The sequence below is a fragment of the Acanthochromis polyacanthus genome, chromosome 12 (assembly GCF_021347895.1).
Source record: "Acanthochromis polyacanthus isolate Apoly-LR-REF ecotype Palm Island chromosome 12, KAUST_Apoly_ChrSc, whole genome shotgun sequence".
Lineage (NCBI taxonomy): Eukaryota > Metazoa > Chordata > Actinopteri > Pomacentridae > Acanthochromis > Acanthochromis polyacanthus.
In genome coordinates, this window is record NC_067124.1 from 9,398,247 (window position 1) to 9,411,762 (window position 13,516).

A 13,516-nucleotide genomic window follows, 5' to 3' on the forward strand; every position below is an offset into this window, starting at 1 on the left:
GCGAGCTGGCGTATCTACTCTTCATATCTGTGCTTGAACGGCTTTCGTTCCCTTTCTGACTCCGCCTATACTTTTATCGGTGTGCGCCGGTCAGCGTTTAAAGCGGACCTCTTGTGACGTGTCACACCCCTATGTAAGTGGGTAATGTAGTTATTTTTGCGCATTTCCTTGTAATAAGCTGTTGCCATTTAAACTACAATACCCATAATCCCGAGCGTACACGGAAGCTATATTTTCATCTGCCGGTATTCTGCTGACACGCGTCTTACTTTACGTTCTTGACGGTGTTATTGGAAGGTATAGCAATTGATATGTACATTTTTGTAGTAAATAATAGACTGTTAATTTGTCGCAGTTAATTATATATTCAAAGTCTTTTGCAGAGCGAAAGCTTATGCAGCTGAGGAAGTTGCAGCCAGGCTGACAACCAAAGACTAGCTTGCAACACAGACACACACAACGTGTAAGTCTGTTTTTGATTTTATTGTGTTTGAAATTGGTAAAAGGGACGTGAAAACCTTGATAACCATCCAGTAATGAAAGTTAGAAGTGGCACATCCACTGTGGCCCTGTTTAGAGGGGATAATAGTTGAAACACTTTATTTTGTATCGTCAATATGTTACTTTGAGTTATTAGGGTTTTGGGTATATCGAAAATGATCGTCTCCACTTCAGCGTACTCTATTCATCAAGCAGTCTGTATATCCCACGTTATTTATCCCAAATATTTTATTTCTTGCAGGAACTGATTACATTCAAGTCAGTATCGATATTATCTGAGGGTGTGGGGGTAATTGCTATGCTAGTGTCGGAAGTTTCTGAAGATGTGTAGTATTTGACCAGGCCGTACACGAGGTGTATAGTTCTGGTTTAGAAATGCAACTTTAAGTTGACAGTTTTTGGAAAACAGAGTTCAGCCTCTATTTCAAGACAGACACGCTGTGCCACTAATAATGTGTAGAGTGCAGAAACTGCCATGAAAGTTAAGTTTAATGTTTGTGTCTTCCTGTCAGTTTGTCAGTCACAGAAGAATCGTAGAACCAGGAGGAAAGCGACAGAAAATCATGTCTCCTCCAAGACTAACAGGTGCACTGCGGTCCTTCTCAAATGTCAGCAAGAAGGACGTCTTTACTGAGCATCTCAATGATCTGAAGGTGAGGCCAGATTGAAAACTATTATTGTCACAATAGAACACAGAACTTCATGTGTAGTCTGTATTTACAAAATGCAAACCAAAGCAACATGAAGTTGGAGATGCACTGATATCACCTTACTGACAAGCTCATATAGGCTAAGAAACCAGTCACATAGCTTAATATACTGTAGAACTGAGTTCGGGTTAAGCCCTTGCACTCCATGGCTTATAAAAACTTTGGTGTGATCATTTATCCTCTCCTTTGTGTGTCGTCTTCTCCTACTGGACAGATTTAGGTGGGCATGTTCTTATGGTTAACAGGAGGAATGACTGATTAGTAGAGATTACAAAAATTCAGCAAGGCTTTAGGAATCATAACTAATCTGGTCCAGTTGTTATATGTAAGTAGAGATAATAGGTTGTTCAAAATAATTAACTGTAAACATATTGTTCTCCTTATGTCTGGGAAACGCATCCCGACTGTGGAAGCTGACAGGTCAGCAATTTAAATATAGGGGGATGCTCGAAGACTTTCTTGATTTTTTTGGACTCAGGGAAAACAAGCTTTGTTGTTGTCAGCTTAAATATACTTGAAGTTTTGATTCATTCTCTGCACTGTGTCCTCTCTACTTTGCTGTCATCTTTGTGTGTGTGTTTGGGAGTTGCAGTCCTTTTGCAGCACATTATCAGTATTTATCAGATGGAATTTTATTACCAGACCTTTATCAAACATGTAGTATTGGTCAAGAATGTGCCAGCCACCAATATGTATGGCATGCTCTATCCTCAGGTTAAATAGAGCTACCATGTTTCTTAATTCTACTTGTATGTCTAACTATTCTGATCCAGCACTTAACATTCACTGCAGGTTATGCTAATGTTGAATTTAATCCTTATAGTAGTAGGAAATCAATAACAGCACTAGCACTGCGTAAACATGTTGAGCTATTGCAGTGTTAGCCTAAGCAAACTAACATTAGCCTTTGTAGCATTGCTACAACAGATAAGGCTGAATGAATATGCTTTCAAACGACTGGGTACCATATTATATTTTCTTATTTCGTACCTTGAAGGACCAGTACAATAGTGTGTCATGCTGAAGTGTTTTTTAATAGTTTTTGGACAACAATGGAGCTCTGTGTTAGTTGAATACACTCATTGATCGTTTAAGGCTTATGTAAAATTTAATGGTAATTGCAAAACTTGTTACCTCCGCCAAGGAGGTTATGTGACACCCAGCGTTTGTGTGTCCGTCTGTCTGTCTGTCTGACTGTTAGCAATATAACTCAAAAACACCTGGGCAGATTCACATGAAATTTTGAGGGGACGTAGACTATGGTAAGAGGAAGAGCTGATTTAATTTTGGTGGCAATCCGGAAAGGATCCTGGATTCTGGATCACTTTGAATTTTTAGCTCCGCCAAGGAGGTTATGTGACACCCGGCATTTATGTGTCTGTCTGTCTGTTCGCAAGATAACTCAAAAATGCCTGGCCAGATTCAAATGAAAGTTTGAGGGGATGTAGACTATGGTAAGAGGAAGAGCTGATTTAATTTTGGTGGCAATCCGGAAAGGAACCTGGATTCTGGATCACTTTGAATTTTTTAGTATGTTGTAGTATGTGGTCCAAAATATGACAGAAAACATCATAGGTTAGTTTGTCGTCCAACAAATTGGAGCAAGATGTCCAGATAGCTCAACTGGTTAAGAAGGTGATTCGTAAACAGAACTGTGTCAGAGACGCAGGTTCGATTCCAGCTCATGATCCTTTACTACATGGGTTTCCTGTTTTCCTCTCTATCCTTGGCGGAGGTCTGCACTCTCTGAGTGCTTTTCTAGTTTGTGTTGTCATAGTCGGACATATTGCTATTATTAGCCTTACACAGTTCATTTTTGATCCCTACTTTTTAAAATGCATTTCCTAACCAACAGTACTGAAAAGACTATGTGTACGATAAAGTTAATATCAGTATCAGTGACACTGTCAAAAGTTCTGGTACTGTTTTTTTTAATAATAAATGTCTAATATCAACCTCACTGTAAAAACACATTTATTTTGAAACACTGATACTCAGAAATTGTCATGAGTTTACTGCGGTTAAGAGAAGAAACAAAACTAAGAGATTGTGGACATCTGATAGTGTCTAGGCAGACATTGACAGAAAAGCTAATACTATACACAGGAGATTGCCTGGCTTTACACCTGGGTAATGCAGAATCAGTACAGACTGGTCCAGGTCCCTTTCAAAATGGGCCGATTGCTCAGCCCTGAGCATTGCCATTTGCTACATCTTTCTCAGTATCAACGTCCAAACTTTCAACCAAACTACAATTGTGAATAAAAGTTTCCATACACTTTTAGAGATAATGTGTATTATGCCAGTCTTGAGTTTTCAGTGACTTTGAATCATGAATTTTAGTCCTTCATAGATTTATTATAGGTTTTCTGGAAATTTGACAATCTGCTTGGTCAAAAATATAACTTACGCAATGTTGATATTTGTTTAAGTATCACTTGGCTATTTTTTGCTTCAACTTGGCATTTTTGGTAGCTGTCCACAAGCTTCTGGCAAGCTTCTGTTTGAATCTTTGACCATTCTTGACAGAATTGGTACAGTTCAACTGACTTTGTTGGTTTTCTGACATAAACTTGTTTCTTTAGTGCCATTCACAGATTCATTATAGAGTTTACACCAGGAGTTTAGGGAGATCAGTCTAAAACCTAAATTGTAGCCTGATTTAGCCATTTATTTACCACTTTTTATGTGTGTTTGAGGTCGTTGCAGTGCTCGATTTAGACAGTCGCCAGATCGCCGCGATGATAGGAGATTGATGACATCGTACGAAGTGGCTGCCTCCATGAAGAAAACATGATACGCGGTTCAGCCCGCCCGAGCGCTCGACTTGGACGGTTGCCGGGTCGCCATTTGCCATGTTTTTAGTTGCAAATGGCGACCCGGCGACCGTCCAAGTCGAGTGCTCGGGCGGGCTGAACCGCGTATCATGTTTTCTTCATGGAGGCAGTCACTTCGTATGATGTCATCAATCTCCTATCATTCCTGGCGACCGCGGCGACCTGGCGACTGTCTAAATCGAGCGCTGTCGTTGTCTTGTTGGAAGACCCATCAGTGCCCAAGACTCATCTTTCTGGCTGAGGATTATAGACTTTTTCTGCAAAGTTAATCCTCCTTCTTCGTTATTACATTTATTTTGTGTAAATCACCAGTTAATACATAACTGCTTCACCCGTGAAGATACCTCAGATCCTTCCTTCCTGCTGCAGTCTGACTTTACAATCAAGCCTGCTCCCAGTAGTTCAGTTCACCCACCAACAAACTGGAAAAAAGTAAATAATGATGCTGCGCAATTTCATAGAAATTTTGCTATAAATACTGTTTTTTTTCTTCTAGAAGAAGGAAATATATATATATATATATATATATATATATATATGTGCGCTGTGTGCATTGTGTGCTGCTCTCTTTTGCATTTAAACTTTTCTGTTTGCTGCTGTTAAACTGTAAATTTCCCCGCTGTGGGATCAATAAAGGTTTAATCTATCTATCTAATCCATCTGACTAATAATGCACAATACCAGCTCAATCATGCTTGACCGTAGGTATAGTGTTCTTGGAATTAAGGGCCTCATCTTCTCTCATCCAGACATGTTTCTGATCAACTGTACCATGTACTTTATGCTAACAAATAATTGTTTGCACAGATGATTTGGGATTTGTAGCTTCTTTGAAATGGCTCCATGTGACTTTCCTGACTTGTTTAAGTCTGTGATTTTCTTTTTCTGATCTTTGATGAATTCCTCAGACTTTCTCACTCTCGTGTCTGTTGCTAAATATGAGTGTATCAGATGGGCCCCATCTAAGTTGGCTCAGAGGAGCCTACAGCTGTAGTCAACTGTAATCACTCATGAGAAATTAAGAGGTCATTCTGCCAAAAAGAAATTCATTAACACAGCCAAATTACATCACCAAAGCTGATGGTTCTAGTTTGCTATTTCGATATTTTTGACCCACCAAGGGTTACTAAATTTTTGAAAGACCCAAAATACATGATTTTTTGTGTGACAAAGATGCATGGCCTATGGTGATTTATCCAAAATCACTCACACACACACACACACACACACACACACACACACACACACACACACACACACACACACACACATGTTTGTACTTCTATCTTAGTGAGGACATCCATAAGCGTAATGCATTTTCTAGAGCCTTACCCTAACCTTAACTATCACAACTGATCGCCTAACCCTAATCCTTACCCTAACCCTAACCAAACCTCAATTCATACCCGTTCTCTAAAAACAAGTCTTCACCCTCAAACATGGCTGTTTCAAAGTGAGGACCGGCCAAAATGTCCTCACTTTGTAAAAATGTCCTCACTTTGATAGTTAAATGCAGAAAATGGTCCTCACAATGTAGCAAGTACAAGAACACACACACACACACCATGTTTTTCTATCATTGTGGGGACATACCATTGACTCCCATTCATATGCAACCCCTTACCCTAACCCTAACCTTAACCCAGACCAAAAAAATGCCTAACCCTAAAGAAACGTTTTTGCACTTTTACTTTTTTACAGTAACAACAACATGGCCAAGAAAACACTGTTTAAAATTGTGGGGACCGAAATGAGGTCCCCACAAGTGACATTGTTTTCGGTTTTCCTACAGTTGTGGGGACATTTGGTCCCCACAAGTATAGCCAGCACTTGACCACACGCACACACACCACTTATAAATTAAAGCTGCAAGCAGCGATGGATGGGTCCTCGCATCCACGCTGGTTGGCAAATCCACGCACGTCCACCAGGTGGCGCTGTGACTGAGAGTGTATGTCGGCCTCTGAATCGCATCTGGACCAGAGTCTTATCATACATGTAAAATTTCAGCCAGATTGGAGCATGTTCAGAGCAGTTATAAAGCATTTCCTGTCTATCCACCAGGTGGCGCTGCAACTCACAGTGTATTTCAAACAGTGGGTGTGGACCCTCCCTCTACTCCCATCCCTCCCCCTTGCCCTCCCCTGTCCTTCTCAACCCGCCCGGCCAGCAGGCAGATGGGTCCCCCCTATGTAGAGCCGGGTTCTGCTCGAGGTTTTTTCCCTGTTAAAAGGGTGTTTTCCTTGCCACTGTCGCCTTTGGGCTTGCTCTGGGGGTCAGGCATATGGGTTCTGTAAAGCGTCTTGAGACGATTTGACTGTAATTGACGCTATATAAATAAAATTGAATTGAACTGAATTGAATGAGGGTTGGACTCTGATCATACAAGTAAAGTTTCAGGCTGCTTTGAACATGTACAGGCAAGTTACACAGCATTTACTGTCCATCCAACAGGTGACGCTGCTACTGAGAGTGTATGTTGGCCTATGGACGTGATCAGGATTGGAGTCTGATTACACATGTAAAGTTTGAGGTAGATTGGAGCATGCAGAGGATAGTTAGATAGCACTTGATGTTTCATGGCGAAACATCAAAATTCTGGAGGTCGCCATGTCCACACCTTTTGACTCTGGAAGAATCTCTTAATAACTTTTGATCAGGAGATCATGTTATATATCCTGGCAAAATTTGAGGTGTGTAGGAGTTAAACCCTAGGAGGATTCGCTCTCAAAAATTAAAAAAATCGAGAAAATTTTTCCACTTAAATCAAAATGGCGGACTTCCTGTTGTGTTTAGGGGATGGCTCCAGGAGGCTTTTTTGTGCATCATGATGTGCTCTATATGCCTCCCATATTTTGTGGATGTAGGTGAAATGTGCTGCCGGGGCTGTTAATTAAACATACTGCAGGAGGCGCGATAGCACATGCCCTGCAGTGAGGCACACAGTGTTCTTCCTTGAGACGACTGTGATGTGTGTGGTAATTTTGGTGAGCTGTTGAGCATTCTAAGCCTGTCAAAAACTACTTTGTTTGTCACAACAACGACGTGTTGCCATGGCAACAGCGTTTTATCAAATGAGAAAATCTTCACAATGTGGCATTGTCAGGGGATGACAACTGAGCTGACTAATTTTCAGGATGATATGACGAAGCTTGAAGCAATGGTATGGGCAAATGTAATGTCTAAACTTCTTGTTACCAATAGGTGGCGCTATGACTTTTCCCAAATTTTTGAGTGTGGATGTCCTCAAACTGGTTCTGGTGTCCAGCACATAAAGTTTGGGGCAGATAGGATCCTTTGCAGCTGAGATATGAACACTTCAATTTTCATGGCGGAACATCAAACTTTGCCGACCCGCCACAGACACGCCTTTTTATGACACGTCACCATTTTTTCTGGGATTCATCATCAATGTGTTCAGGCTTATGTCACCACATTTGAGGTGAATCTGAGCAATAAGCTAAGAATAGTACATGAAAGTGTAAAAAATGTCAAATTCCTGATACCACAAGGTGGCACTGTGACTGTGAATGAATGTTGCTATATGGATGTCATCAGGGCAGGTCTCTGATCATACATGTAAAGTTTCATTCAGATTGGAGCATGTTCATGAGAGTTACACAGCATTTCCTGTTTCATGGCGAAGGATGGAATTTCGACAGGTCGCCCCAACCACACCCTTTAACTATGGAGGAAGATTTTGATAACTTTTTCTCAGGAAGGCCTGCTGTATGTACTGGCCAAATTTCAGGTCTGTCAGACTTACACCCCAGGAGGAGTTCATCACAGATTTTTTACAGTTAACGCATGATGGCGCACTTCCCGTTGGGTTTAGAGCATGACTGTGATTGACTTTTTTGTGTTTCCTGATGTCCTGCATATACCTCCCAAATTTTGTAGCTCTAGACCAAATGTCCTGTGAGTTGGCCTAATACCACTTTTAAAAATTTTGTAGGGGGCGCTGTGGAGCCATTTTACCGCACACCTCCACATGCTCTAAAATATTTCAAATCTTTTGCCAGTTCTGATATGACAGGGTCCAAGCTTTGAGTCACATTTCACTGCCAAAATGACCATTTTTTCGACTTTCCGTTGGAAATTTAAAACATAAATTTTCTATTGTAAAATTTTCTCAGGAATTCTGATTTGAAATCAGAAATGCAAAATCTCTAACCACTTTTGAGCTACAGCCATTTTCTCTCACACTTCAGGCAGAAATTGCTATGTCGAAAATTCATTCCTCCATCACTCACATGTATGAAATGATATATGAAAACAGACCCCAGGTTGAAAAAAACCGAAGTTCCCCTTTAACAAAGATTTCTTAACTATATTTAGTAGTCAGGCAGTGAGAAAGTAACAAAAGGAATACAAAACACCTTAATACCCCAAAATTTGCCAGGCGCAAATTAAAAAAAAAGATGTAAAATTCCTTGTTAAAAAACCAACACTTGTTTCTGAGCATCAAAATCAACAAAATAATGTAATGACCATCTGCACAACATTTTAAAGTATACTGGGATTGATTTTTGAAGCTGTATGGTCAAAATTTCCCAAGTGTTAGTTTTTTTTTTTAACGAGGATCAATAATTTTTTTACAAATCAAGAATTTCAACAGGGTGGGTTAGTATTTTGCCAGGTCCGAGAGAATCAAATGGTATATAACACTTGCATATAACTGTTATAGTCCTTCCAATAACATGAAATATATGGTAACTTCTTACCTTAAACTTGAAATACAGCAAACGATTTTGTCACTGCACCCTCTGTAAACACAGGTACTGAAAAACACCTTGGAATACCTGCAAGCCTTAAAACTGGGTTCCAAATTAAAGCACACAACATGAACAAGGGAAAGAGACCTTAAAATACCTAATCAAAGAAGCATTAACACAGGATTTACTGCTTCCATACCAAAGTACAAAAATTTTTGTCATCTAAAATCATCTTTTTTTTTTTTTTTGCCATAAATGGCCACAAAAATTATGTAAGCATACAATTGAGATAAAATATGATGCTTCCATCAGAAAGTAGACAATTTTTTACCCTAGAAACAACTTTTATAATTTGGAAGTATGGAAAAGTATTCCTTACAGAATATTTTGTACACCGGTGGCAGTAAAACGTGACTCAGTGCTTGAAGGCTGTCATATGTGTGCAAATTTTCATGACTTCTCGAGCATTTTCAGGCCCTGAAAAATGCAGTTGTTTTGGCGGAATAATAATAATAACAATAATAATAATAAAGGAAAAAAACTCTAGCATTCCAATAGGGTCCTAGGCACCGCTGGTGCATTGGACAGTCAGTACCCTTGCACCGCCTGTCCTCGGCACCGTCGGTGCTCGGACCCTAATTATATTCCTTAATTTATAAGTGAGATATATTCAGACAAGCTTTTTTTTTTAACTGAAACCACTACCTGTCATGTAATGCTTGTGATGCTCGTCAACTAGTTAAATCATTAACCCAAGCTGAGGTAAGCTGGGGATATCATTATCACTAGCTTACCAGGAAAAATAAGGTTTCCATGGGCTTGTTAGTATAACTACTAATTGACCATGTGTAAATTGCTGGAGTGCCACCTTAATGTGTGACCTAAAAGGTAAATTACCAACATCTATCATGGCAAAAGTCAGAAGAATGAAGTCAGTATATTGTTCCATCCAATGTATTTTACCAGAGTAAGAAGTGTAGATGCGCTCATCGAGAAGTTTCGTCTTTGACATCAATTACGTCAGGTTGATTTTCTTCCAACTCTCTGAGCAAGCTCATAATGTGATTTTGCATGTTGGTTGTGTCACTCATGAAAGTACAGGGTGACACAAAAAAAAAAAACGTGAACTTTTTAACAATCCAATAAAACCAAGAGTGATGGAAGAAAAATATTTTATTCATAGTAATTGAAACCTTAAAACATGCCATTTAAGAAACAATGATGGAATTTTCATTTTTTAAAAATTACTTCCTGTAGATGGCGTCCTCCTGTACGAATGCATTCTTTAAATCTATATGGGGCTATCTCAAGAGTAAAGTGTACACAACTCGACCAAGAACTCTGGATGAGTTAAAACGGAGAATTAAGGATGAAATTCACAGTATCCCAGCTGAGATGTTGCAGCGGTCAATGAGGAATCTCAACTGCAGATTTTGTTACATTAATCACATAATAGAAATATTAGAATGAATGGAAATCTGGCTGTTTGCCAATAAAAATACCTGACACTAAATCAATGCCTGATGTCTAGTGCACAACACCTAATATAAGATGCATGTGTGCAGTATGTGCGCAAGTAGGGCTTGACTCGTGCAGAACTATTTCAGTGCTGAATTTATTATCAAGCGACAGGGGACATAAAAGAAGACACAGCACAGCCGTTAGTGATTTTCATTCTCTCTAAATATTTATCATCTTTAGGATGTGATGTGTTTCCAAAGCCAAAAGTCTGCCACCTCCATCATATGTCACCAGGTCATATGCTGAAACTCTAAATACATTATGCATCAGAAGTTAGTATACCCATGTGCAATTTTTTTTAAAATGTTAAATGTTTCAAAATTGTATCACCTTACTGCTTACTTTTACACTCAACAGTAGGGTATTTGTACTTATTTAAAATTAAAGCCTAACAGTTGTAATTTTTGGACCCAATCCTCCTGGGCATGGAAATGATGGCTACAAGTTTTCATCCCTAGTGAAAGCAGACTCTTTTGTGACAAAGTGAAAACTGATTTGTACAAAGTAATGCCAAATAATTAATGCACTGAAATGCGCTGATTTCAGTGCAAAATGTGCTGAAGTAGAAATAGTTATACTGATGGGAATATGCGGGGACATAAAATGTAAATATAGTAAAAAAAAAAATACCTCAGAATACTTGAGTACATTACATGAATAAATGTACTGACACAACAACACAGTGTGCTAAACCATCCCTCATGTTGATAAAATCCAAAAGGTGAACAGATTGCTAGATGCAGCCACCTTTTTAATGTTCTCTTCTTGGCTGGGATATTCTTTGGATATTGATTTTTCCCTTGATCAGAATTGTTAAGTGGAGAAATGTAAAATCTTTATTATTATTATTAATAATAATGTTCAATTGAGGACAGTGCAACAACTTAACAAGTTAATAACTGGTTGTTGTTGACTATGATATTGTTCTGTTCTTTATGACCATGTGGTGGTTCAAGTAAGAATGCATTCTTGAATGTCAGAAATTATGTAATTTTTTTCTTTGTTGTATTCTATACTGCATCTCGTCTCGTTTAATCGCGCAAAAACAATTAGCATTCATTGTGTGGCTACCTCATGAGTTATTTAAGTCCAGTATTCAATATGTTTTAGCTGGGGTTTGTTTCCCACCAACTGCTGCTATATACTCGCTACTGTTGCTGGTTAGTGCTGAGCAGGTAGTGTACAGTTGATTTATCAGAGTTTTTTTTCTGAAAATAGCTGCATGCTTCCGCAAAAAGCAAAGGCCATGATGTCAGTGAGTGAAACTGGGGTTTGTCTGCAAATAGCCCCTTCTGCATGCTGCGCACATAGCAATGTCATCCCTTAATATGCAAGCATTTATTATAGTTATATTTAACTAATAAAGAGTTGTCACGGCCGTTGTTTATAATTTTTCTGTTGACAATCATAATTGGCAGGCCTGTTTTCAAGAACTTGATGGTGCAGACACACTGAACACTAAATCCAGTTCTCTATTTTGATTGCTGCTGCTGAAGTGTGGTGTGTGTGTGTGTGGTCTATGTGTGTGTGCTTGAGCGTCTGTGCAGGTTTTCTTTCATTTTAATTAAACTTATGTATGCATGAAATCATATGCACATACTCAATGTTCAAGCATCTCTGGATTAAAGAATCAAGGTAGGTGGCATAACATCCCGACAGGCACAAAAAAAACAACAAAAAAATGAGTGCTTTTAAATTTTGTTGGATGGTATTAAGATCAAACTGTTTCTGAGAAAGAGTATTGGGTGCTGCTGCCTTCCTTTCAATGTGGTTCTCTATCCACTAGTCAGTAGTTGGTTGACTATCATCCATTTCTACCTGTTTTTAATTTGTTAGTTTTGGCCATTTTACAGCCTTGCCAACCATGATTCCTATTTTGAAATCAAAAGGTATCCATACTTTTCATTAATTTCTCAGATCACCCACAGCTGCCTGAGACTAAAAATGAAACTGAGAGCGATATTCTGTTCTTTTACCAGGCTCAGTTCCAGTGAAATCCTCTCATCAAAAAAACTGCTCCTCCACAGAAATGATAGCTGGAGTCACTCCGAGAGTATCACTCAGGTCGTGTTAAAATGCTTAGTTTTAGAATACGCTGAGATGCTGATTGTAATGGAGTCATTGTGTTAATGTGTCTCCTGACCTGAGAGCCTGAACTGTCAGACCTGCTCAGATTTATTACATCACTGCTTGTTGAGAGGGCTTTTTGAAGAAAATTTTAAGCTCAGTAACTCTGACTTCAACAAAGCTACTAAGGATACATTTGTAACTACATGTGAAAAGCACTTTTGTGACATAAAAAAATTGATTTCGGTAAAATTATTATTTTATATGATATATTATTTTATAATGTATTATTTTTATTATTATTATTTTATTATAATTTATTGGGAAACTAGTGGAGGACACTATCCCCAAAAGAACCATCAGGGAGTTTCTCTACCAGAGGCTGTGGATGAACAAAGGCATCCGCAACACTCTGAAGTCCCACATCGCCACCTACAACACAGCACTCACAACCGGAGACATGAGACCTTACGAGGTTTGGCATCCGCAGAGCCATACAGCATCCACAGACCCCTGAGGGAGGTCAAACAGAAGTGCAGAGAGAAACTGGAGTCACAGCTGCAGCAGAGGAACAACAGGGGACTATGGCAGGGACTAAGAACTGTGATGGACTATAAAGCAACACCGATGCCCATGGCGAGTGCTGACATCTCTCTGGCCGACAAAACTCAACAACTTACAGTGCCTTGTGAAAGTATTCGGCCCCCTTGAACTTTTCAACCTTTCGCCACATTTCAGGCTTCAAACATAAAGATATAAAATTTTAATTTTTTGTCAAGAATCAACACCAAGTGGGACACAATCGTAAAGTGGAACGAAATTTATTGGATATTTTAAACTTTTTTAACAAATAAAAACCTGAAAAGTGGGGCGTGCAACATTATTCGGCCCCTTGCATTAATACTTTGTAGCGCCACCTTTTGCTGCAATTACAGCTGCAAGTCGCTTGGGGTATGTCTCTATCAGTTTTGCACATCCAGAGACTGAAATTCTTGCCCATTCTTCCTTGCAAAACAGCTCGAGCTCAGTGAGGTTGGATGGAGAGCGTTTGTGAACAGCAGTCTTCAGCTCTGCCCACAGATTCTCAATTGGATTCAGGTCTGGACTTTGACTTGGCCATTCTAACACCTGGATACGTTTATTTGTGAACCATTCCATTGTAGAT

The 13,516-nt window shown here is 39.2% G+C and overlaps 1 protein-coding gene across 1 annotated transcript in view; it reads left to right on the plus strand.

Annotated features, from left to right (window-relative positions):
• The first annotated feature begins 211 nt into the window (after positions 1-211).
• ascc3 (activating signal cointegrator 1 complex subunit 3) overlaps positions 212-13,516 on the plus strand; it is a 424,683-nt gene continuing 411,378 nt past the window's right edge. The window contains 3 exon segments of the mRNA XM_051957275.1: positions 212-297; positions 384-463; positions 1,014-1,154. Coding sequence (XP_051813235.1) covers positions 1,065-1,154 — 90 coding nt within the window. The 5' untranslated portion in view covers positions 212-297; positions 384-463; positions 1,014-1,064.